The sequence below is a fragment of the Eriocheir sinensis genome, chromosome 5 (assembly GCF_024679095.1).
Source record: "Eriocheir sinensis breed Jianghai 21 chromosome 5, ASM2467909v1, whole genome shotgun sequence".
NCBI classification, from domain to species: domain Eukaryota; kingdom Metazoa; phylum Arthropoda; class Malacostraca; order Decapoda; family Varunidae; genus Eriocheir; species Eriocheir sinensis.
In genome coordinates this window covers 20959544-20986940 of record NC_066513.1, presented here as the reverse complement: position 1 = coordinate 20986940, position 27397 = coordinate 20959544, and the positions used below count along the sequence as shown (strand labels likewise).

Genomic DNA, 27397 nt, shown 5'->3' with positions numbered 1-27397 from the left:
TACCCTTCATCTTTCAACCTCTTCCCTTTCCCCTGTTCACTGTCCTATCTGCCCTTCCTCTCCTTCCCTGCCATCTTCCTTTTCCCATCTCTGCCTCTGCTCCTGTTCATCTTCCTTATCCCTAACATTCCATCACTTTACCCTTCATCTTTCATCCTCTTTCCCCTGTTCACTGCCCTATCTGCCATCCCTCTCCCTCTCTGCCATCTTCCTCTTCCCATCTCTGCCTCTGCTCCTGTTTGTCTTCCTCGTCCTTAACGTCCCAGCACTTTACCCTCACCTTTCATCCTCTCTCCTTTCTAAGCATATATTTACCCCTTTTATCGACCCTCCTTGCCCTTCCTCCCTTTATCTGTCCCTCTCGTAATGGCTTCTCGTATTCCCTCGCATTTGTACCCTTCACCTACGCCCATATTCTCTTACCTTCCATTGCTCTTTTTTGTCTATCTTTGGGAAGCTTGCCATATATCATTCTTATTTATCTTTTACCTACTCTTGTCTCCGTTCTGCTCCTTATCATTAATTTGTTCTTTCTTCTCGTAAGCTTAAGTTCATAAGTCAGTTTTTTTAGCTTTTATATTCGTTAAACAGATCCGTATTTATCCCTATATATTTTAGCATCACAATCTAAGGCAAGAAAGATTGTTACTGCCTCCTTTTTATTTATTTCCATTAATTATATTTATTTTCGTAACCCAAAGTACACAAGTAAGTTTTTTTTTTCTTTAGTATTCGATAATCATAAACGTTTTTTTTTTTCTATCACAATCGAAGGCAAGAAAATCAATAGTCTCCTTTTTCTATTCCTTACCATTACTTTGTTCTTTATTTTCGTAAGGCAATGCACACAAGGCTGATTTTTCCTTAATGCTCGTCAGACAGATCCATATTTTCATTATTTTCCTTCACGGTCTAAACCAGGAAAACTTATCGACATTTTTAACCATTTTTCTTCTGGCTTCCGATATCTCCCTCTCCCATATTTTTCCCCTCCTCCTTTCTCCCCAACTTCTCTCCTGATGTGACATTCGCCAGGGGGAGGAAATTAGCGTCTATTCATCAGTCATTTCCATCACACTCTCACTCCCTCGTATATTCTCCTCTCCTCTCCTCTCCTTCACCCCTCCCATCTTCTGTTTGCTAGAGTTCCCTTTCCTTTCATAATGGCTTCCTATCATATAATTTCCTCCTCAACCCTTACACCCGGAAGAAAACATAAATATCCCCTATTGTAGATTGAATTATTTACTAAGCGTTAGTTGAAGCTTTTTTTTTGTCATATACATTATACTCTATAGATTTTTGTTATTATTTCAATGACTCAGTTACGTCGTGAGAAGAAAATACGCCTCATATAATCGTGTAGCCATTTGCGGTATGTTACTGTTCCTTGTTTCTCATATAACACTTTCTTTTGCACGATTTTTCATTACAAAAACAAGGAATTAAGAACGTAGTGCACAATAACCGAAAATATGGCTGAACCCTCTCCGTTTGAAAATATAAAAAAGGCAAATGTACTTTTTTTTTCTTTAGTGCGCGCTGAGATAAATAATGAGAATAAAAGAGGAGAGAGAAAAAGAGAAATTCAAGAGAAGTATATTATTATGCCTCAGTGTTCATCTCCATGGAAATGTATTTGAAATTAAAGAGTTATTATGTTCCGGTTCCTACTTCCTCATACTAGGCTTTCTTTTGCACGATATTTCAATACCAGAGTAAGAAATTAAGAAGAATATGCATAATAATCGACGAAATGGCTAAACCGTTTCCAATTAAGCCTTATTGTGTTCCGGTACTTCAATTAAAAAAGCGTGCAATATTCTAATACTCTTCACGCGTCACCATTATTGGAACATGGGAAAGGTGGTGTTGAAAAAATAAAAAGTTAATAATATTCTTTCTTCAGCATCTGATTTTCCACTTCATGTTTCTAGGCAGATTAACTAATTATTTGAATGGTTGTTCACAAATAGCCTACGAACCGGAAGACTATTGATAGGCAGTTAGTCAATTAGTTAACCAGTTAGTTGATTACCCTTAGGCAGTCAGAAAGTTAGGCAGATAATGGAAGAAATAAGACGAAACAAGAAAGGCAATTAGAGGAGACCAAAGGGGGAGAGAAGAGAGGAAAGAGGGGAGGGAACCGGGAAGTAAAGGGAAGAAGAAAATGGAGCAACGGAACTAAGGGGGAACAAAAAGAAAATAGATCGCGGGGGGCGAGTAAGAAAAAGAGAGGAAATAAGGAAAGCAATTACAGAAGACGAAGGGAGGGAAAGAGGAGAGGAAAGGGGACGAGGGACAAGGAAGTAAAGAGAAGGAGAAAACGCAGCAAGGGAACTAAGGGGGAACTAAAAGAAAATAGATCGGGGGGCAAGGAAGAAAAATAGAGGAAACAAGGAAAGCAATTAGAGGGAGGAAAAGAGGAGAGGAAAGGGGGCAAGGGACAAGGAAGTAAAGAGAAGGAGAAAATGCAGTGTGGGAAGTAAGGTGGAGGAAAATAAATTGGGCTGAGGGGGTGAGAGGGGATGGAGGGAGAAACATAAACTAGAAAGCAGCAACGGAATGGAGAGGAAGAGAACGGGAAGGGAACGAGATGGAGGATATGACGAGTGAAGGGAGGAGAGAGGGGTCGATGAGGGGAGGGAGAGAGGGGGAGAAGGCAGTGGGGAGGCCGAGGGGAGACAAGGGAAAGGGAGAGAGGGGAGAGGGGAGGCACAAGAGGCTGCTAATGGGCGTAATTGGTTGATACAGTTGACTGGTGGTCCGCTGGGAAGGGGAGGAGAGAGGAAGGGGAGAGAGAGGAGGAGGAATAGAAAGGGAGGGATGGGGAGAGAGAAGGAAGGAGGGAGACAAACGTAATAGGGAGATATATAGTTCCGGAGAGAGAGAGAGAGAGAGAGAGAGAGAGAGAGAGAGAGAGAGAGAGAGAGAGAGAGAGAGAGAAACCACAGCTGCTCACTCGTTCCATGCATGTATTTTAGTGCTTGTGACAGGAGAGGAAGGGAGAGAGGGAGAGAGAGAGGGAGAGGAAGAGGGAGGAAGGGAAATGGAAGGGAGGGAGGGGGACTAAGGGGAACAACGCCAGTGGGATTAATCATAACAAGTCTGGGAAGGGAGAGAGAGGAAGGGAGGGAAAGGGAGAGAAAGGGAGAGGGAGACGGGGGCAAGGGAGAGGCTTTAAATGTCCTCATAAAGGTTTATACAAGTGATTACTGACGGGCACTGATACGAGGGGGGAAGGGGGGGGGCAGGGAGCGAGAGAGGAAGGGAGACGAAGTTAAGAGCAGAACAACTTCCCCCCCCCCCTCTCCCTCTCTCTCTCTCCGGAACTATATATCTCCCTATTATGGAGAGAGAGAGAGAGAGAGAGAGAGAGAGAGTAACAGACTTTTTTTTAGTGGCAATAAACTATCTTTCGTCCTCTAAATAGTAACTTTATTCATCTACATTATGCCCATGTTCCTTTTACTTCCCTTTACGTTGCAACTTTCCATCATATCCCTACACAAGACCATTATCAGCCTAGAGTTTATATAGACCAAGATCATCGTTCCCTCGGCTCTTTCTTCATAAAAAGGAATCGAAACCTGATTTGATTTGCTTAAGAAAGGACTCGCTGCCATATCCAGCATTTTACGATCGATTTTTGTAAGGTTATTTCATATCTTAATGGCTATTCGGGAGCGACTGCAGAGTTGGCTTTGATTATCTATTGTGTGGACGTTAATTGCGGGGATGTATGTAGTCGTCCTCACAGCATACAAATCTTCGCTATTGTTAAAGGGATCAGATGTGGCAAGTGTGGGATTGAAGCTTCGAGACAGGGATCTGTAAAGCACTCACATCAACGGTGCCAGATTGTCGTATTCTGCCTCATGTTTCCCAATTTCCGACCCCAAAACTGCTTTCATCACCCAAATAACTGCCTTCATATATGGTTATCGTTTAAATGGTTAATTATTGGTGCTTCTTGGCAACAGTTATGGGCCAGAAACCGGTAAATACGGGGCTCTGAGTACGATATTCTGGCAACCGTGACTCACATGCAGACACTGGCAGACACTCACGGACACAGAGGGGAGAAACGCGGATCGGTAAGCTCTCTTCTCGTCTTCTGTTTTATATAAGAAATTAAGTTTGACGAGTAAGTTTTGCCGTAATGGAAGCTAGAAAACAATTATGCCGTTTAGTTGACAAAGAAAGTAGTTATTTGGGATATTTCTTTGCCATTTAGCTTGTGATTTTTGCTCCATCGGACAGTCGTGAAGTTGACAAAGTAGGAAATCATTTGGGACATTAATAAACCTTGTAACGAGCTTTATTTTTTGCAGAGTGGTCGTGTCCTGGTCGTTGCAGTCTCACACCTGACGATTAAGGGGACGAGGACCGGGACAGGTATGTTTTCCTTAATTTCTAACAGTGCAAACAAACTGTGAATGATGTCATGGAGGAGTGCTAAGAAAGACATGAGGTAATACTTTCTGAGAAGTCCGCCTCCCCCTCCGCCACTCCAGCCCCCCCTACCCCCCAAGACAAGCCTGGGGAACTGTGGGGAACCAGGGTTTGGGGGGGAAGCCAAAATCACTGAAAAATGGGCTTCCAAAATTTCCCTAGAAAAATCCCTAAATTAAAGAAGTTTCCCTACATGTGGGGTGTCCAGAGGGGGCGCAGCCCCCCCTTGGTTAGGAGGGGGTTCGAGGGGGGCGAAGCCCCCTCGTTAGCAGGTCGTAAAGTTCGGTTGGAGTAGTTTAAATATGCTCCCCACCAAAAAAAAAACCAATTTTCTGGCGCATCATACATGTGGGTGGGGGCCAGAGGGAGGCGCAGCCCCCCTTGGGTAACAGGGGGGCGAGGAGGGCTGTTAGGTTATAAAGTTAGGACTTTCCTTACTTTCAAAACTAGGGAATTTTCCTTCATTTAGGGATTTTTCTAGGGAAATTTTGGAAGCCCATTTTTCAGTGATTTTGGCTTCCCCCCCCAAACCCTGGTTCCCCACAGTTCCCCAGGCTTGTCTTGGGGGGTAGGGGGGATTGGAGTGGCGGAGGGGGAGGCAGACTTCTTAGAAAGTATTACCCTTTCCTCCTGTTCGGATTTAAACACTTTCAGACACTCGCACACATTCAGGTATTCATTCACACTTATTCATATTCAGACCTTTTTTCCCGCTGTTGAATTGATAACATATTGGATTGTTAACTGAGGATATATTAAGAAATTCTATAACTTTAAAACTGTTCGCATTCACACTCACTCGACTGGCATTCCGACATGTTTCCCCGCTGCTGAAAACTGAGCGAATAATTCCTTGGTGGAAATTTCAAGGAAATCATCTGTAATTCATCTTCCATGGCTTTTACACACAAACAGGTCAAATTACTGGAATGTAGAGGTCTTTGGGTACTATCAGAAGAACAATGAACACATAGTTATTTTGCAAAACATGTAAGAGTGTAAACCTGGGCAAGTTACAGAGTCGATTCAACCCACGGGCACTCATTTGCCTGACAACGTTAATTCTCATTCTCTCATTCTTATTCTCTCATTCTCATTCTCTCATTCTTATTCTCTCATTCTCATTCTCTCATTCTTATTCTCTCATTCTCATTCTTATTCTCTACTTCCCATTATCTCTCATTCTCTCTCATTATCATTCTCATTACCTCTCATTCTCATTGTCATTCCCCCTCACTTTCAATCTCTCTCTCTCTCTCTCTCTCTCATTCTCATTACCTCTTCTCATTCTCATTCGATCTCTCATTCTCAGTCTTATTATCATTATCATTCTCTCATTTTTATTCTCTCTCTCTCTCTCTCTCTCTCTCTCTCTCTCTCTCTCTCTCTCTCTCTCTCTCTCTCTCTCTCTCTCTCTCTCTCTCTCTCTCTCTCTCTCTCTCTTTTCAACACAACACAATGTCTATAAATTTCGCTCAGAGTCCATTCAATTGGCCCAGGGTGTTTGATACTTTTTTGCCAACTGTACAGTAAGTCTTGCATGGGACCTTGATTTCAAGCTAAAGTATTCAGCTCCCATCCTTGGCTCAAGTTGAATGTTTCGTTGATACATACTCAGCCTCCTTATCAGATCAATTTTTGGTGATCCAGATTTTGAATATCAAACATTGACAAGGAGTGGTATAGCCCCCATAAGGCATTTTCTTGAACATTAGTATGATGAGAACCTGCCCCTGTATGTCATGGTAGTTCTGATGCCCTTCGCCTTCCTGAAACTTTACCCCAAGACTTAGAGGGAGGCCATGAGGGCAGAATCTTGATCCAGTTCTTTGTGTTCATACACTCCCTCTCAATAGGCCTGGCAGTAGGTGACTTTTTTCCATATCTATGAACTTGCCACTCTACATTCCCATACACCAATGAACAGACCTTAGTGTATTATGCATCGTCTATTTCACTAATATGTAGCTTTTGCTCTCACCACCGAAACATTTCCCAGTTAGATTGCCTTATCAGTCCTATTTACCCTTCTCCAGTATCTGAAATTTCAGTTTTTAGGCATATGCATAATTTTCATGCCTGGCTCATGCCACTCCTCCCACACCTCCACAAGACTGAACCAGACATTGTTTGTTTTCATTACCCACATTGGTAAAGAAAAATAGGATAAATGCCTTATACATTTTATTGTTGCTTATATTAATAAAGTGTCATTGAAAAACAAAGAAGTATGCCAGAGGTAGTGGTGGAGGAGTGTCCAGGACACATTCCACTCTCAGAAAGGTGATGATGTTTTCATAATAAATTGATAATGTATGAACTTTATACAAATGAACTTCATAAAGCACTAATACTTAACACTATGCCAGGTACAGGAAATTACAGAAATAAATAAACTTTCTGTACAATAAAGAATAAGAGTGCAACAACTAAACTATATATGTATATATATGTATAATATTATATGCTGCTTTATATCAGAAAAAAATCATTTTTGGCACAAAAAAAAAATAGAAAACATTTAGGTTTATGAGAAGCAGGTTGAGACTAGTGTTATAAAAGATCATGCTGATCATAACCACAATAGTATACTTCCAAGTGGCAAGTTGAGCCCTATTTATGAATTAACTATCAAAGAAAAACCCATCCAGTAAAATATATTTCTTTCCATATGAAAGTTTGGATGCGATGTTTTGGATAAGCTCCAGACTTTCTGAGCACCTGAAAGATCGGGAAAGATTTGTGACGCCTAGTTACCTGCCGAGAGCCAACACATTCCCTCCACCTGACCCCCCTTCGTCCAGCCACCTCTAGGAGACACTGGCTGTAGCTATCTCCACTTGAACCAAACTCACATGCACAGTTATGAGTATTAAAATAGGAGAAAACAGCATGCTATTTGAAATATATCGACTACAGATTTGGCAATTGGCAGGAGCAAACTTGTACCAGCAGGGTACTGAGGAACCACCCAAGTATGCTGAACATCTGCACAAACTTTAAAGTTCATGGCCATTTACATGACATCCATTTCTGCAAACTCTTGTTGCTTTGATGGAGAATAAGTATTATGTAAACAATTTTTGCCACTTGTTCATCTTTCCCTCAGATTTCTGCAAGTTATTTGTTGTAAACAGCTCAGCATCTTTAGTGTAAGATAGCATTGTTATCACAGAATGTTTTTTTTTACTTATACTTGCCCTAAGCAATGAAATTTTACTTTTATTTCATTGTAATACACATTTCATTTTTGTAAAATGGGCAAATTGGACCACAAAGGGCAGTTCAGACAATTCTGACTAAATGGATATTTATAAATAAAATGCTTAGTCTTTTCCTCAGACATGTGGAACTGAGAATATTGTTACCAAATTAATTTTTATATAATGAAAATCAGTATAATCCTGTATTCAACTTTTTTAACTCAACTGCTGTTAAGATGTGCCAGTGTTGAAAGTTGCAGCAAGCTCTGCAGAACAACCCGACTCATGGAAACTAAATCATAAAGGTAATAATGTAGTTATTGTCAAGATAACTTTATCTGCAGTATAATTTTCAATTTTTAACCAAATCATTTTTAATTTCTCTGCAAATCCAGACACTGAACTGACTGAGGATGACCAAATAGTAATGAAGCTGAAAGTTAGATATTTACAAAATTGATATTCACATTGTTCCTCAACCAAGGACTTTGTTGTTAGCAGTTGTTTTTTCTTTGCATAAACGTCAGAAATTTAATGTTAGTCTTACTAGTCTGTGTTGCTCCACTGCATATTTGTTGTGGGGCAATTTTGACCAGCCTTTTGTGTTCTGCTCAGTTTATTTAAATTTTGATTCTATGAAAAAACAAATGGATACCTTCTACATATAAGTATACCTTTTCATCTATTTAATAGTAACATTAAGTTTTATATAATTTTCTTCAAAATGTACAGAAGTGATCCAAATTGGCCCATTTTACAATACTAATTATTGTATTATAAATAGTTTCTGAAGCTGTATCCTAAATCCCATATACATACACATCCTAACTTATATACATGAATATGACATTGGGAAAAAAAAGTCATATTCATATTACACAGCCTGAAGCTTTCAAGGTAACTGTTGCTGATTTTAGATATGCAACACCAATTTTATTGCCACTGATTGCTGCAACAGCATGACTGTGGTACTCTTGGGCAACAAGCCATCATTGCAACCAATGCTACACTGTGCTCTGAAACCCTTACTAAGTTTTGGTACTTCCATGGTACCAAAAGCTTTTCTTTTTTAATTTAAGTACAAGATAATCATATCATATCGATTCAATTTTCTTTTAAGGCATGAATTTAAGACTAATCAATATTGCCATATATATTTACCAAGATGGGAGTAGTTGGCCACCCTAGCTACAAATCTGTAGGCACAGGTTTGATCCCAACCTGGGCAATCGGCTCACAGCCCACCCAGCTGTTTATCCTCCCTTTCAGGTTTGACAATAAATCAATAAATGGGGACCTGGGAAACCTAGGGAAGATAAACTGGTAAAAGGTAAAGTTGCAGCATATACCAAGCAATGCATGGCCTTTTTGCTCTTCTCTGTTTCATCTGCCCTTGAACATGTGGTGGGTAAAAACCTATTACCCTGGGACACAGAAAATGTGACATCCAGGTTACCACAGTTTACCTTCCCCAGGGATCATTTTACTGACCAGCTTGACAGGGAAGATTTAGAGCTGGCTGCTGACTGCCCTGGGATAGGATCGAGCCCAGACCCACGAATCCATAGCTAGCTACCCCATTGAAGTAAAATTATGGCAACTTGGATGTCACACTGGTGCTGTGTCCTGGGGTGATAGATTCATACCCACCACCAGCAGACAGAACACACAGCTACAACATAGGATCCCAAATATACTTTTACATAATATTGCTGCACTGTTAGTAAAGAAGTTGGGTTACACATGGCAATATCAATCTCCATGATGCCCTACACACCCTCCAACTTACACCCGTATTGATTGTAACCATCCCAAGACAGCTTCCAATGGTTTGGGTTTTGTACCAGGTTGTGTGCATTTTGAGGCGACAAATACTTGAACACTTGCTTTCTGCTGCTACCACCACAGTGCCAGTGAACAATAAGCATTACTTTTACTCTTTGCTTTCCTCGTCATCCTCATCGTCACTGTCAACTTGGAGACATCGCTGATGTTTGTTGCGTCTTGGGTTTCGATCAGAGTCTACCGATCCTTCAAGGCTCATTGCTGAGGACTCCCCAGGCTCCTCTTTTAATCCTTTGGTTAGTGATCCCTCTTCCTTCACCCTTCCTGCATCACCTTCCTCCCGTGGCCTGGCTCCTCCACTCCTATCATCCCTCCTTCCAGCCCCAACACTGATATCTTCCCTAATCCTCCCTACAGCCCCCTCCTCTTTGGCCCAAACAGTTTGTCCATCCTCCCTGACTCTCCCTATTGCTCCTTCCTCCCTCATCCTCCCAACTGCTCCTTCTTCCCTTACTCTTCCTACAGCTCCCTCCTCCCTCACCCTTCCCTCCTCATGGTCAGATCTGGCAGTACTGTGAAGTCTCTCTCTTACAGGTCCAGCCTCCAATAATGCAGAATGGGAGTCATCCATCACCACAGCCTCTGCACCAGCAGGGGAATTCTGGCCATCCTCACCGCCACCGCCTAAGGGGTGAGGAAGCACGGGGGCAACAGCATGGTCAAAGCCTCTCACACGGGGACGGTTTTCTGAGCCAACTTGTGCTGGTGCCTCGAAATGGACGCAGTGGAAAACCTGGAACAAGGCAGCTTGGTGAATCCATGGAAAAGTATTTCCTTGGTTAAAATAACCTGATTTGGCTCTTTTGTAAAAACATTAATAACAAAGTTACAAAAGTTAGGTAGAGTATACCTTTTAGTGCATATAATCACTTCTAATATCCAAAATGAATAGGTCAGTTTGTGGATTATGAGTTTAGTAAAATTATTGACATGCATTTTGCAATGTTTAATGCAGAATATTTTTTATTGAGTAGTCTTACATATCTATTAGCTAATCCCTGATTGAAGATCACAAAGCTAAACTGCACTTAACTCATATTTTAACGAATCTCCAAAATAAAATTGTTTAGCAAACACTTTCAGGAACATAACAAATTCACATCAAGCAATCAAACCATAAGCTGGGAAGTACATCGCCTCGCCCACCCTGTGATGCCACAACCGGGGGTCCATTCAGACAAATCTCCATGCAGGCCCCGTTCCCATCCTAAGTACCTCCCACTTGCTAAGTCATGAACAGTGAGGGCATCCCCTTGACCTACTCCACTAGGGGTTGTCTCTTACAGATAAAACCTGGTGAGCAGGATCAGCTTTTGGGTAGCTTGCTATATACCCATACAGCCAGAGTTGCCATTCACTGACTATACAGGTCAGTGGCAGATCCAGCTCCAGGTGAAGAGGGGGGGGGGCTGATATACAAGATGGGCGCCATACCATAATATATATATATATATATATATATATATATATATATATATATATATATATATAATATATCTATATATATATATAATATATATATAATATATGTATATATATATATATATATATATGGTATGGCATCCAGGAATGATACCCACCCAGATATCAGTGAATCTTTGAAAGGGTGCAATTTAGGTTTTTGAACCGGTAACTGCAATAGCGTCTGCTAGCCACCTCACCCTCCTCCCTATATCTGATCTTCCGTCCTTCAGTTACTGTATCCACAAGAAAGTCTTATGCATCAATTCAGGACGTAAACATAATGGAAAATAGCCAAGTGTCTGTGAGTGTCGGTACTGGTATCATATAAGTATGTACGTTACTAATTTATTAGTTTATGATTCTTTACAAATTTAACACGTTTAAATGATTCAAAGTTGTTCAGGTATTCTCTATTATTTTGCATCTTGGATTTTGAAACGGGTGAACCCTAGGGGAGTGCACAGGAACGCAGCTTAATGTTTATATTGGAATTAAAGGGGAAAATTCATTTAAATTAACAAATTCTTGCTTTACTTCTGAATAAATTTTGAGGAACGGACATCGCTTCTAAATTAGGAACTTGGTGTAATACATGTCTGATACTCATATCATACCCATAACAATGCGCCACCCCCACAGGGCCCCACTGCCAACCTGCCAGCCTCAGTGCCTCACAATCCATCACCAAATGTGCTGTGCAGCTATATAGACAACATACACAATAAAAAGCTATATTGTTTATTAGGTTCGTTGGTATTATTGACGCATTTTTTTTAATTTCCGCCACTTCTAACGAACTTTCAGCATTAACTGACTGAGTTCCCCTTCAATTAGCCCATTGTACCGAGGGTTTACTGTATTTAGAGTTGATCTGACAAGTCCTATTTTTCAACTTTGTCTGGGAGTTTTTAACAAAATGTCAGGTGAATAGCTTTGACAAGTTGTACTTTATCAAGTTATGCTTATTAGATGTTATCAGGGTCAAATCATGCATAGGTCCGAAAATAGCTAAGTCAGATGACACTAACCCCACAGCACTTGTCCAACCTATCAATTGTTTACTGTAATATAAAGAACAAACATTTACCTCATTAGCAGTGTTGAAAGTTCCCACAATCTTGAAGTAGACAATAGCTCTGGCAGGGAAGGTGAGAGTCTGCCATGACCGACACGCCTCCCTTGTCTTGTCAACAATGAGCTCCCAGTCTCTGTTGTTGACGGAGGCCTCAATGTAATAACTGTAGGAGCGGTCATCACAGTCCCACAGAAGCAATCTGGAAGCAAATAAGCGGGTTAAATGATGTTCCGGAATATATTCATTCTACCACTTGGTCAAAAATAAACTTATTTAATGGCTTCTATGAACACTGAAGTAATACTTGTTTATACATCAGTAATTGAACCTATAAATTTCCTGGTAATAATACAGACTCAAGGTTGAAGGAGCCCCTGAAACTACTAAACCTATAATTTTCTTAGTAATACAGAATCAAGAATGAAGGCGTCTATGAAACTATGCACAAAACTAAAACATGTACTGATCTCTGCCATACTTGCAGGAGATACATGCACAGGAAATGAACTGCCTCTCTTACTTGCAAGAGGAGAGCCAGTAAGCTTGCCCCAGTTGTACACAAATGGAGCCCGAGCCCAGCTGGTGGCAGGTGTAACCAGAGTCCCAGTCATAGTGGTGGATGTCTCCGTTGAGAAGGTTGTTGCGCGAACGACTAACTCCCTCGATGACCAGTGCACTCTTGGTCACTAGTGCCACATTCTCTCGAGGAACTGTGGAGTGGGTAGGTATAAATCAGTCGAAGGATTCAAGTTTTCTCACAACCAAACCCCAAAATATAATGAGACCCAAGGGGATTGCATATGGTACTACAAATAAAGATGCACACTGTTACTGCCATCATCTATACTTCCTACATAAGCAAATGACAATGTCTGCCTTTGTTAATTATACTAATGCTGTTTGAAAGAATTGATTATTGCAGTAATGTGCATAATTATCTCAAGAAGGAAAAAAATTAACAGTACAACATATCTGAAGCATAATGTGAGATAGGTATGTACCAAATAAGCTCATGCTAAATCAATTTTGAACCAAAGAGAAGTGCTGCTTTAGTGGAACTTAATTAGTTTGGTACCCAAGATAAATGCAATGCACTGGGATGTTGATTTGACACTATTTAACATTACTGATTTAACAAAAGATCTTGAATAATGGACACTATTCGACATGAATCTTTTCTAAATAGAATTCATCAATTTTTGATGTAATATTGAGCTGCTCCATGTGACAGGAATGCAGCACATTCAAATAAAAAAATGAGCAGTTTAAAGTAAAATAACTTATGTAGTGATGCCTCCAAGTATGTGGCCAGCAGGAGAGAGTCCCTCCCAGCCCATGACTGGCTATGGCAAGAGCAGTGCACCTGCTGTTGGATTACATCAGCCTCTTGGTGACACAGTTACTCCCGACTCCTGGGTAGTGGGAACAGCAATGTATGTGTGTGGTGCATAGTCGATCAGCAGCCACTCTGCTCTCATCCTCAACCAATCAGAGGCCAGGAGGGACTCAAATCTTCCACCTGTAGTATGATTGCTGGTGTCGTTCCACGTCACTGTGCTTATGTTATTTTTCTACTTTTTATTTTTGACTGACTTGCCTCACTATTTCAAAGAGCAGCTCACTGTTACAGAAAACATTTTAATCACAGTAAGTAGAAAAGATTAATTTAGAAACCCTTATTAATTTACAGAGTCCCTTATTCAGGATCTCTTGTTAAATCAATAATTTCAAATTGATTCATGTTAAATTGATGATGTACTGTAGCAGTCGTACTGATCTAGTTCAGAAAAAGATGAAATCCATACAAGTTTTGTCATGATCAGTTGTTTGGAAATACTGAATTCCTAAGTAACTAAATCAGCTGTCCCTTAAAAGTTCCATCTTCATACAATCCATGATCAAAACATCCTCTCAAAAAGTAAACTGGCAAGCAACTTGCATAAATATATACAATTATATCTCTAGTTATAAGACTGAAACTATTAGTATAACCACTAACTTATGAGTCCCTTGTGCAGGTCCACTTCTTGCTTGGAGTAATATGCCTCAAAGGCTACCACATGGAACACCCGGTTAACAGTGTTGTTGGTGCCGACAATGCGAATGTAGCGGACAACGCGGGGTTGGAAGTAAAGATACTGCCAAGACCGGCAGTGGTAGCGCGTGTGGTCCACCACCCGCACCCAGTCCTTTTGGTCCATGGACACCTCGATGTAGTACGAGTACCCCCTGCCAGAATAGCAGACTGATTATGGTTGTTTAATAAAAACCTCAAAGTCTACAGAACTATATTGAATTATTATCCTGGTAGCATGTGTGTGTGACATAGTACTACAAGCTAATCCTTAAACAGACAACCAAGCTTTTTGCATTATAACCAGGCTACAAAAGGAAAAGATTGCTATTTTTCCAGCAGTACATTTTGTTGTAACCATGGTGAACAGCCTGATAATGTAACACTGTGAGAATGAATGTCACACTTAGCAAGGCAGTGTTTGGGTGGATGGAAAATATGGATGATCCAGTAAATCATGTGTACAGCAGTAGTGGTGACAATGATGACAATAGCAGTGTTAGTGTTGGGTGGTGAGTGAGATGTAGCAATGGAATGAAGGGAAACTATGGCCATGAGACAAGATGGAAAGAAAAGAAACAACTGGAAGCAAAAAAAATTGAAATGAAAATAGTACAAAATGATGGCCTTTCTATGGTGCTATTAGTGGCAGTGACAGAGGCAGTAATAGCAGTAAGGCTTTCTATGGTGCTATTAGTGGCAGTGACTGAGGCAGTAATAGTAGTAGAGCTTTCTATGGTGATGGTAGTGGCAGCGACAGAGATAGTGTTAGTAGTACAGTCTTACCGCTGGTCCTTGTCCCAAAGCATCATCCTCATGTGGTTGATGATACACTGCATGCCCAGCTTCACCAGGATGCCTTGCCCATTGTTGTCATCAATGGGGTGTCGTGTGAAGCCTCGGTCCATGTCATAGTTAGACACATTGCCATCTAGCAGGTTGGCACGCATCTCTCCTTGCAGTACCTGTGCCGCTTTGCTCTGCACTGCCACATTTTCTCCAGGCACTGTGGAAAAGTAAAGAGTCAGTAAACATGGGTACCCACACAACAGTCCTTAAAAAATCAAAAACTTTAAAATTTTGGTATTGGAATGGCTTGGTCATGTGGATAGGATAGATGAGGGTAGTGGGGTGAGGGCACTGTGAGAGGTGATAGTTCAGGGTAGGTTTGGGAGAGGTAGACCAAAGATCAATGAAGTGAAGGATGATCTATGGATCCTTGACCTGATGGAATAGGCTGCTTAAGATTGAGCAGAATGGAGAGCTGCAAATAAAAGAACAAGGCAAAAGATGGAAGCATGTATGTAAGTGCTAACTGGAATGGTGTGTACAGATTGACACAAACACACCCTGTACCACATCCTGCAAGCAATGACCACATCCAAATGTGCTAACTTACTCAGGTATCCCCGGTACTGGAGGTCCATGTCCCGCGACTCATTCTTGGCCTTAATGGCATCAAGGATCTGGTCAGGGGAGATGAGCCCAGTGGGCCGGACAACATTGAGGAGGTCCTGGAAATAAAAGGAATCATATATAACTTTAGCCTGCTTGACACCAAGAACTTCACTCTCATTGCATTGCACAGTTTCATTATGAAGGGATGGCATGGATATTATGTAACAAGCAATGTAGAGTCAATTTATACATACATGACTTGCCACACCTAAATTTTTTGGCAAATCCTGTGTTCAGCAAATCAACCTTTGGTACTATTCAGGCTCAGGAAAAATATAAATGCGGCATACCAGTAAACATATTTAGTAACACACATTAACCCTTTTATTACGGTGACACAGACGTCGGCGTCACAGTATGGAAAGGGTTAGAGGAAATGGAAGAGGATTAATCCTCTTCTAAACCTCTTAATCCTCTTACATTTCCTCTTAAGAGGTTTAGAAGAGGATTAAGAGGAAATGGAAGAGGATTAAGAGGTTTAGAAGAGGATTAACCCTTTCCATACGGTGACGCCGATGTTGGCGTCACCGTACTGAAAGGGTTAAAAGCATTTCCATTATGGACTTTCATGTGCCATATATCACTCATGAGTGCCAGTGGTATTATGTACATAATTTTTTACCACATTTCTTTACAATGACATCTTTAATTACTTCTGCAACTTTTCACTTGGAATATTTTCACTTATTCTTGAATTCCACTAATTCCTATCAATTATTTGGCAGGTAGTTATAATTTTTATAGTATTATGGTAGGTTAAATTATTTATACATTATATACATTGAAGGATTTACAGACATTGTTTATAAGAATATGAACATAATAAGTACTTGACAGCAACTGTAGGATGCATTGTTAGTCTGACATACATTAAGAAAGAATTTATACATCACAACCCTTTACTGCAGCATATACCAAATATCTATTCTGAAAACCATCCCAGGATGTTAAGGAGAAAGTTGTTGATACTATCAACAACTTTCTCCTTAACATCACTTAAAAATCTAATCCATTATCAAATAATGGATGAGCCTAAGTTTCAACTCAGAACAACTCACAGAAAGGCTGATGAGGGGCAGCCTGATCTGTGAGAGAATTTCCTGTATCTGCTCTGGGGTGAGGTCTGTGTTGCGCTCCACCCATTCATAAACGCCCTGGAAGATGTGGACCTCAGGGGCACAGAAAGAGTCACGGCTGATGATGGACTTCAGGGCAGACTGAAATGGGCAGGTACAAAGAGAGAAGAGTAAACAACAGTGAGTAAGTGAAATAAAATAAAATAATAAATAATCTACTATCTGAAAAACAAAAAACAAAACTCCATCTCTCATCATCAAGCACACACACATGCAATAGTGAAGCCAAATTTCCCTCTACATCAAGGGGTGGGGACAGGTTCATAGTGCTAAACCATAAAAATAATATCCCATATCATTTTGCCAAATACTTTACCAGTCACTAAAAGGCATAATGACTCTAGTTACCACTCCTTTTGAACTCCTTTGCTTTTATACAAAGTAACAACCACTGCATTTTTCTGGTCCTGTGTTTTTAAATATTACATTCTAGTTGGGATATCCTTAACTAAAGATTGCATTCTTTCCACCACAATAATTTCATGAAATTAATTCACTCTAGCTGTTGATATATTATTTATGAATCTACAGTTGGCACTGCTTTTATGAATGAACAATCAACAGATTTGTGATATGACAAAATGGCATTATCATCACTGTTGTCTGTCATTGAAAAGCAAGAATGGAAAAAAAAAGATTGAAACATACCATAACACAAAATGAATCAGAATATCAATATGTCTCATCCAAAAAGAGGTCTAAAGAAATATGCCATGGTAAACACAAGAACATTTGCCACTCACTGGGGAGAGGGAGTAGAAGGACTCATGGTTGAGGATGGGGAGTGCATTCTTATCCATGAAGTCCTCACACACAGCCTTCAGGTTGCAGAGGGAGTAGAGTGCTGCCATGTCGTAGATCACACACACGTTGGGGATACAGAGAGCATCCTTCAGATAGTCACAGATGGCAGACTCCAGGTCCTCAAAGCCGTACTGGTGAGCTAATCCGAGTATCTCCAAGACTGTCTCCTCCTGCAGTGGTGTTGGGAAAGGTTCATCTGCAGGCTCTGGGCAGTTGCATTATGGCCTCAGGGGGAGGACTGCATTATCAAGTCACATTATTAGGAAAAGGTGAGCTGTGTGAGGTAAGAGGTGGAAAAGTGGAGGTTTAAGTTACAACTGTGTTCTGTTAAGGTTTTCTGAGCAGAACTAGAAATGATGCTTAATCTGTATGCAGAAGACAAACAGCCAAATTGTCTGAAAGGGGCCTTTGAGTCTCCAATAGACAGCATTTTGCCAAATAAAGATTACTTTTTATGGCCTTTTGTTGTGTTTTAATGGCATGCAACTGTGCTCAGTTTGGATCTCCTATAGATAGCACATTACTGATTTGAGAGTAATTTTTATTACTTTTATCCAGCAACTGAACAAAACGTAAAAACAACCTCCTAATAAATTTTTTTGCCATGTTGACTTAGCTGTCATTTTGACAAAGAATGCTAACTTAAAGGGGTTTCACTGTGTCAACACCAAATGAAGGCAACCTTCCGGGCACTGACCTTTTCTGAGCCAAGGCTGACCCAGCCAGTATAAATGTACTTGAGAAGGACCTTGAAAGCAGTCAGGTTAGTATCCTTGATCTCAACTTCAGCCTGGTGACTCTCTCGGAGGCCCCCAAAGAGCAGAGCTCTGAAAAGTGTATAAAGTGATAATAAAAGGTCATGATCCAAAAAATAATAATTTTCATTATCTTCAGAGACCTCCCTCACCTTAAACAATGGTGTATACTTGGCTCTTTTTTTCTACAATAAACTCATCATTGAAATGAATAGTGTTGAGGAACAAAGCCAAAGTATCCATAAGTCAAACACACATCCCTCTTTATTCCCTAGAAACACTCACACACACAATCACTGCTTCCACTTCCCCCATCCCTGATTTACCAATAAAATGGATAATGGTGGAGGACAAAGCCCAATTATCCCTCTTAATTCCTTTGATACACTAACACACACAACCACTGTTTCCACCTTCCCTCACCTGAAGTATTGGCTGCGGGCAGCCAGGATGACTTTGTGTGCGTGGAAAGCCTGGCCGTTGACCTGGAGGGTGACATCACTGTACTCATCATTTAGGTACAGCACACCTATGTCATTGGCCAGGTTGCTGGAGTGGTCGACAACTCCCCCAGGGTATGGTAGCCCCAGGTGGATGTTGGACATTTTCCTTCACCACTGAAAACAACAAAATCTATTAGATGCACTGCTTGTACTTACTTAAGAGGAACTTTATTTGATCTTCCATCCTCATGAAGAAACAAACTAAAACATTGATTTGATAACAGAACATTATCTTACTATTCATTACAACAGCCTATATCCAAAAATAATTCATTTAATTAATTACAGCATACTTCTGATGCTCCACTCAAACAAATTAATTTATCAAATGGACAGAAGTTTGTTGCTAACCATGACTACACACAATGAGTCCTTCCATGCATTACAATCTTTTCACCTATGATTTTTGTTTCGCTCCTCTTTTTGTTATTTATGTGAAACTCAAATGGTGGAAATATGACCATGACTTCTTCCTACTCAATACTTTGCCAAGTCAAGGTTGTTGAACCCTGAAAATGGGCCTTGAGGCTGCCTGTAGACATATAAAATTAGCCAAGAATGTGTGGTTGTGTGGAACTTCAAGGTGAAATGACATGCAACTGGCTTGATGCCCACTGTGAGAACCACAATTGTCGGCTCTTTTGTTCACCTTTTTTTTTTATCCTTGAACTGCCTCCTAAAAAAAAAAAGTGATCTAATGATTTTATGTGTGTGTAATCCTCAGATTTTCAGTTACCTTTTACTTTTTAATGGGTTCTTACAAACCAAATGCTCCCGTGCCAATGAAATGGCTTTGAGCACCAAGTCCACAGGTCTGCAGCTTAGTACATACTCCCTGTCCACTATCCTAGAAAAAAATAATTCCGAGAGGTTGGTGCCTGGGGTTCAGCATCCTCACGTATCAGCATATTCTGTACTGTAACCAAATGTTCCTCAGAAACTATTATGTAACAATCTGCATTTAGTTTTACATTTCTAGGTAGGAAATACAGCCCTTATCTACCACCACAGCCCCTGAAAGCACCCCACACCATTAATGAATCACTGTGCTTGATGGTCTTGCAAGTGTTGGGTGGTAGAATATGACAGTCAAAGGGCATTGAAGTCGCCCTTGATGTTATTGACACAAAATGTACTTTCCCATAACCACATGATGTTTTAACATTGGTCCACAGTCCAAGTGTTCATATGTTTAGTAAAATTCAGTCTTTTAAAGTGACTTTATTCAGTGAGCAGAGGTCAGCTTTAGGTCCTTTTAATGGTGGTGCTGAATGGGACATTCTACAACACACTCAAGCAACTGAGGGTGATGTTTCTTGACTTCTGCAGCTGTTATGTGAGGAACTTTCACTACTACTCTACATAGGTCATCAGTACCCTTTAAAGTCTGGGCTCTTCCATGATGCATTTTGTAGGAAGCAAGAGCATTGGTGTAGCTGATATGAAGTGTTGGATGGTACATTTTCCACACCTAGAAATCCAATAAATCTTACTAACAGAGACATTTCCCTACCTCCAGGCTAAAATCTGAACCTTCACCTCATCACTCAGGTTCGTATTAGGCCTCATAACTGACAGAAAAAGCTGTTACAGTAACAGAAACAGCAGTGCAGCAAATCAGTCGAGAGCAGAGTGCAAGCACCATCATCCACTCTCACCAGCTCTGCATAAGCATCTATGTACTGGGAAACACCCACTCAGGGCTGTTGCTGGGGTTTCAGGGTGTTCCCAGAACTCATTAGTTAGCCGCTAGGTGAGCAACAGCACAGGAACTCAAATTAAACTGAGCAGCTGTATTCCAAAGCAGCAGCAATCTCATTTCCATACACACTGAATAGCCAATGGACCGTATTGGCTATACAGGCAGCGCCACATGTGGCCACTCAACTCCAAGCTGAATTTTCCATAGAGTTCAAGTTATAGACTAGAGTGCATCTGAAGCTGTCTCAGGGATACACAGCCATGATACCACCGTCGCCCCAAGCCGATGATTGCACAAACTTCACTCCTACCCGATTTCATTTTTTTTTTCCATGTCAAATAGTAGAGTCAGGAAATCGGGTAGGAGTAAAGTGTGTGCAGCCGTTGGCTTGGAGCGGTGGCGGCACCAAGGCCTTGTATCATGGAGGCAGCCTTAGACGCACTCTAGTACATAACTTGAGTTCTATGGAAGTACTGCTTTGGCAGTCCACTGAGTGGCCACGTGTGGCACTGCCTGTGTATAGCCAATACGGTCCATTACCTTCCTAAGAGTTTATAACCCTTAAGAGCACGATGTTGAAACTTTGAAGTGTTAATTAATGTTACCTATTACAATTTCCTTCTTAAAAAAATTTGAAGGTTTGTAAAGAAAAAATATGTTTTAAACAGGCACCAAATAATTAGTAAAAAAATCAAACTTGTAGGGAAAATTGGAGTAAATATTCAGTAGCAGTACACCACTACTAAACCTGCATGCTGCCATTCCACTGCCACTTAAACTGACAGATCCCCACCATAACCTAAAAAATAGTAAACTAACACTGAAACAGTAACATAACATCAATAAGAGTAGGAATATATTGCTGCTAAAATGGTAACTTACTGCTGCTTAATAAGCAGCTCATCTAAAAAAACAAGTGACTTCAAACAGAAAAGGTTTATACAAAAAATGATTAGTGCGTTAGGACCAATCATATAAGAAAACTGATGTCAAAAATCAAAGTGTGAGTGGTGCATTAGGATATAATCACCAAAACTAGGGCTGGTCACAAAACGCATATTCACCTGATTTCTGCCACAAATTACTGCCATTACAAATCACTCATTTGTGAGATATTAATTTCTTAAAATATGTTTAGGGGATACACTGAGACTTATTACTGTTTATCACATTTGGGCAGTGGAGCACAGGTCAAGTATGGTTAGGTTTAGTTAAGAGATCAGGTCAGGTTAAATTTAGTATGGTTAGATTTAACCCGTAAAGCATTGGCAAATATGACACCTTGTGGTTACACCTGTGCTGGCCACATCTTCGATTTTTTTTTTTTTTTTTCTTGGCGAAACCAGTCTTAAATGATGTGAAAGGAATGGAAATGACAGTCATTTCACCCAGAATTGACTGGAAGTGGCATTATGGTGCACAAGATATTCCTCGCTAGAGTTAGTGGCTTAGCGAAACCTTATGTACATAGTTTTTTCACTTCCTCTTTTCCTCACACTTCGAACAATGAGTTGGGGACATGCATAACATCGTTACTGTGTTGAAAGGAAAACAACATGTCATATTTTAGCTTCAAGAAATTATAGTCACAAAAATAGCCCTTTTCCATGTGATTAATTTAGCGCAATTGTTTTTTTCCTTTTCTGCAGCTGTCTGGGTGGAGAATGTGTATGTGTGTGTGAGTGTGTGCATGTGTGTGTGCGTGTGTGTGTGTGAGAGAGAGAGAGAGAGAGAGAGAGAGAGAGAGAGAGAGAGAGAGAGAGAGAGAGAGAGAGAGAGTGTTTGTCTAAAAATCAAATCGATTGCAACCACCAGACACTCTATGCGAGTGTTGCCTTTCAGTGCGAATATTTTTTGAACCTGAATTTGTTTTCCATATGACAAAACGAAAGGCATAGATGATAGATATATAATGATTCATATCGAGCAAGGTTTCACAACAACACAACACGCACCAAAAAACACTAGAAATGGGGAGAGTAAGTAATGGAAATTAGAATGTGTTCATATTAGCGGAAATGAAGCACCATAAAGCAGCTATCACAAAATAATAGAACAGAAAGCGCTACAAAGTTGAAAACTAATAAAAGAAAAAAAAAGACGATATTCATGTTAGCAGGGTTGAGGCAGCATATACGGTGCGTGTAATTTATGAAAGCAGTATATTTAGACATTTTGAGGACGTAATTTATCAGGAAAACGATGGAAGGAGGTCGACAGATCTCTTACGTCTCCGATAATCAAGTGTCTGAGAGTGGCTGGCGTATCTCTTACGTCTCTGACGCTTTACAGGTTAATGGGTTCCATGCCCCTACATCATGATTCACACAACACAACAAGTCTGGTTTGTCATCAGGCTGACAAACACCAATGACAAACAACAGAACAGTGCGAAGTACTGTACATTGTGTATTTACCATGAACACTTATATCAAACCAAACTAAATCTAAGCTGATCTAACCTGACCTGATTCAAATTAAATCTAACCTAACCAAACCTAACCTGTGATGTGCACCCAAAATGCAATAAGCAAAAGCAAGTTCCCATATGTATCCCCCTTGACTATATTTAAAAGAAAAAAATAATGAGTGGTTTGTGATGGGAAAGTAATACCTCCATATGTTGTATGTGCAGCAAGTACTACATAACACATAGAGGTGTGTGTCTGGAATAATACCCTCCCAGGGCTGGCCCTAGGCCAAGGCAACTGATGCAACTGCATGGGGCCCTGCGCCTCTAAGGGCCCTGCGGGGATGATGTCAATCATACATTTCTCATTTATGTACCTCAGTTTGTATTGTTTTATATTTGCTTGACTGCACCAAATGGCAGTAAGATGGATTTTTGCATTAGGCCCCGCACCTGCTAGGGCTGACCCTGTACCCTCCTATGGACTTGAAGATGTATTAAAGGTGAAAGTTGAACCCAAATTCGTCATATAATAATTTTCAGATGGCTACGTGATGAAAAACACGCTGAATTCAACCTGATTATGAAGACTCAACCACCGGAATGCGTTGGGTGTGATTCTAGAGTAACACCACACGGGGGGGGATAACAAGACTGATGGCTTGAAAATAAAATAAAAATAGAAATAAAAACACGCTTAATTCAACCCGATTATAAAGACTCAACCACCGGAGGGCATTGGGTGTGATTCTACAGTAACACCACAAGGGGGGGGGGGGGAATGACAACACTGACAGCTTAGTGAAAAAATAAACACTTAATTCATCCCGATTATAAAGAATCAACCACCGGAGGGCATTGGGTGTGATTCTAGAGTAACACCAAACAGGGGGGGGGGGGAATGACAAAACTGACGGCTGGGGACACAAGGGGGTAAACATAACTGACATTGACAAAAACGGCCACCCCAGCACACCCAGGGGCCGCGAGAACCTGAGATAACCACCTGCCGGGCAACACACAGGTAAATACGTGAGGGAGATTGATCAGTCCCAGGCCCCTCCCATCACCACCCCGGGGCCCCCCATGACAGTGAGGCCCCGGGGTGGATTAGTATCTCAGTCTGCCCACAAGGAGTTTAAAGTGTTATTTGTGAGGATGTGGACGCGTGTTGGCCTGCCTTGCCTTATTAATTGACCCGAGTTTTGGCTGGCGCGTCTCAGGTGTAAACAGCCGCCATGACACCTTGGGACAGTCCCGCCTCTGGAAGGTTCCTCGCCCAGCCTCCTCCTCTTCTTCCTCTGCCTCTTTTTACTATTATATCTTCGTATGTCCTTCTTCTGTTATTGATCCTCTCGTTTGTTCACATACTTTTGGCCATTATTCTTCTTTTGACCGTTCTTCTACCTGCAACAATAAACTATCAATCAGTCATATTAACCTTTATTCCAGTTTGATCATTATTCTTCTTTTGGCCATTCATCCATTTTGACCATTCTTCCATTTTGACCATTTATTCTTCTCTAGCTGACCCTCTCCTGCTTATTCATACACTTTAATTTATTGCTTCTCACTGGCATTACGTATATATACACTATTTAATTTAGGCTATAATTCCTCACTGCCTATACATTAGCTCTAGCACTAAACTTTTTATTTTTCATCCTCGATCCTAGCTTCATTTCTTTGACCTTTTGTATCGCTTCTTAGGTCCTCTTAATTCCTCTTGCACACTATATATATATATATATATATATATATATATATATATATATATATATATATATATATATATATATATATATATATATATATATATATATATATATATATATATATATATATATATATATATATATATATATATATATATATATATATATATATATATATATATATATATATATATATATATATATATATATATATATATATATATATAATTGCTTCTCACTGGCAGTACACTGTAAATCTCTGTTCATATATAATCCCCTAGGCCTATCGTATTATATGATTTTCATGATTTCTTTGTTTTCTTGTTTTCCTTGGTTTTATTCAAGCAGTTGTGCCTTTTTGTTTCCCCAGCACTGTGTTATTAGCAGGATCGAGGCCCTGCATGGTGAGGGTGTTGCAAAATACACGTCCTTAAGGACGTGTATTTTGCCCAATTGGGCCCATCCTTGCTTGGGCCAGCATCCCTGCTATAGCCTGAAGAAGCAAAGGGCAAACTGATATACTATACTAACAACAAGAGGGTTCTCACTATCAATATGAACTTCTGGAGTAAAGAAAAAAATAATAAAGCTATACAACAGGACTAAAAGAAAGGATGACAAAACATCATTAAACCCCGTAAAGGCATATATATTATATTGACTCACCTACTCGCTGAACGAATCCATAACACGTAACCGTAACACCGTGGGCCAAGCCAATGTCTATAGGCCAAGCCAGTCCGAAAAAAAAAAAAAAAACATAAGAAGAACATAAGAACATAGGGAAACTGCAAGAGGGCGGGTGGCCTACACAGGGCAGCTCCAGAATCCCCCCCACTACTCACGGTGGGTGAGGTGTAGTTACAGGGGTTACAGGTAGAGGCTTGATCCTCGTTATACCGGCGGTACTAGGCACGCGCCAGTACCCTGTCACCTTACTGCACCCACACCTCACTGTCACCTGTCGTCCTCGTCCATGTAGCTATCCAGTCTACTCTTAAAACAAGCTATCGTCCCCGCACTAACTATGTGATTTCTGAGTCTATTCCATTCCCCCACCACCCTATTACTAAACCAATGCTTGCCTATATCTCTCCTAAATCTATGAAAAAAAAAACGTCTTCAGGTGGACTGCGCCACCAAGGTATGTGAAAATTTCCAAGATCTCAATGTTCTCGCCTGACGCATGAACATATACTGTTGTAGCTACTGTTTCATTACTGTATCATCAACAAAAACAAGATATCATTGACCCTCGATCGCATTAGATGTTCCGCAGTGACTGATTGCATTTAGTCCATCACAAGTACGTGTTGAAAAGGAATGGGGAATAGACGCCACTGTGTCTTTAGTATTCACAATAAAGCTAGATATGTAAGCTACGCTAGTGTGCAAAATTCTCAAAGATGTATATTATACGTCTCTGGCCAGCACCACGTAGGCAACTGCTAGCCAGGCATACTAAATAGAAGCAAAGAAAAGGGCAAAACTTTACACAACAAGCAACGAAGGGGGAAAATTATACACTAAATAAGCAACGAAAGGGCAAAATTATACACTAAATAAGCAACGAAAGGGCAAAATTATACACTAAATAAGCAACAAAGGACAAAATTATACACTAAATAAGCAACGAAGGGGCAAAATTATACACTAAATAAGCAACGAAAGGGCAAAATTATACACTAAATAAGCAACGAAAGGGCAAAATTATACACTAAATAAGCAACGAAGGGGCAAAATTATACACTAAATAAGCAACGGAAGGGCAAAATTATACACTAAATAAGCAACGAAAGGGCAAAATTATACACTAAATAAGCAACGAAGGGCAAAATTATACACTAAATAAGCAACGAAAGGGCAAAATTATACACTAAATAAGCAACGAAAGGGCAAAATTATACACTACAAACAACGAAAACGCAAAGTTATACAGTACACACAACAAAAGGTCTTTTCCTGTCAATATGAATTATTAACTCACACAGTTATTTAAAAACACCCCAAAACCTATAGGCTACAATAGGGTAATATATAAGAAAATACAAACATCTATGATTTGGATTTTTGTTACTTCTCTTGATTTCCGTGTTCACTGCTGTTCCATCATATGCTGAAAACATTAGGAGGGTATAGGCTATATATATACTCCTTGTCAGCCTGAATCTCTATAAATGGCCAATAAACTTTAAATATCTCCCTTTAAGTCGTTAATATATGCTCTGGTAGTTAATTAATTGTTCGTATTGATTATATGGCGCTGAAAACATGGTACTCTCGGACGTTCCATTCTCCATCACAGGATAATTTTTAATTCCCGCTATAAAAGGTCATGATTAATTGAACAATATGTGAAGTTAAAATAGACTCAAAGCTGTCATATATGATACCACCAATATTTCGGATTGGTTATGTGGTGCCAAATAGTTATGGAATACTATGTAGGAGATTTCATTTGATCTCCGCCACGACCACAAGCACGGGATGATTTTGAAAATCCCGCCATAAAAGTTCATGATGGATTAAAAAAATTATAATACTGTGAAGGCATATCAATGACCAAAGAAAATTAGGGATAAAAAAGGGTTGCTATATGGTACCGCTCCAGCAAACAAAAGAGAGGAGCCACAAAAAGTAGGATGTTTATTCATTGCTTCTTGAATGTTTGCTCGCGGTGGAGGTGCCAGATCGCCCTACTCAGCCTCTTATATATACCACTTTCCAACCCCAAAACTGTTTCCTGCACCCCATTGACGAGATTCATTTATGGTTATCGTTAAAATAGTTAATTCCTG

At 40.2% G+C, this 27397-nt stretch overlaps 1 protein-coding gene and 1 long non-coding RNA gene across 4 annotated transcripts in view; one reads left to right on the top strand and one right to left on the bottom strand.

The window, feature by feature from the left end:
* The window catches only part of LOC126985126 (uncharacterized), a 126657-nt gene extending 112329 nt beyond the window's left edge, over positions 1-14328 (top strand). The window contains exons 1-5 of one of the 2 annotated variants that reach the window (XR_007738327.1): positions 4125-4147; positions 4335-4398; positions 10038-10134; positions 12527-12763; positions 14061-14328. This is a non-coding gene — a long non-coding RNA (uncharacterized LOC126985126). Of the gene's footprint in view, positions 1-4124; positions 4148-4334; positions 4399-10037; positions 10135-12526; positions 12764-14060 lie in introns of those variants that run through there. The other variant, XR_007738321.1, reaches the window with a different exon arrangement.
* Positions 6625-24224, bottom strand: LOC126985124 (BTB/POZ domain-containing protein 9-like). 2 transcript variants are annotated; one of them, XM_050839620.1, is made up of 11 exons: positions 24070-24224; positions 18693-18886; positions 18212-18341; positions 17454-17684; positions 16633-16791; positions 15516-15630; positions 14903-15122; positions 14042-14271; positions 12563-12752; positions 12055-12241; positions 6625-10236 (listed from the first exon to the last, which is right to left on the bottom strand). In XM_050839620.1, exons 2-11 carry the CDS (start codon positions 18872-18874, stop codon positions 9592-9594), a joined length of 2289 nt encoding a protein of 762 aa, XP_050695577.1. In that variant the 5' UTR covers positions 18875-18886; positions 24070-24224; the 3' UTR covers positions 6625-9591. The 2 variants fall into 2 exon arrangements, with proteins under 2 accessions (XP_050695577.1, XP_050695588.1); XM_050839631.1 differs by lacking the exon at positions 24070-24224 and adding an exon at positions 19509-19619.
* Positions 24225-27397: the final 3173 nt, after the last annotated feature.

Bases quoted from the DNA above. Each gene is read 5' to 3' on its own strand.
- LOC126985124 (XM_050839620.1), bottom strand. From the start codon at position 18,874: ATGTCCAACATCCACCTGGGGCTACCATACCCTGGGGGAGTTGTCGAC. The intron at 15,123-15,515 runs GTAAGTTAGCAC...ACTTTTCCACAG, and splicing joins CCAGTACCGGGGATACCTGA to TGCCTGGAGAAAATGTGGCA. The intron at 14,272-14,902 runs GTAAGACTGTAC...CTATTCTGGCAG, and splicing joins CTTTGGGACAAGGACCAGCG to GGGGTACTCGTACTACATCG.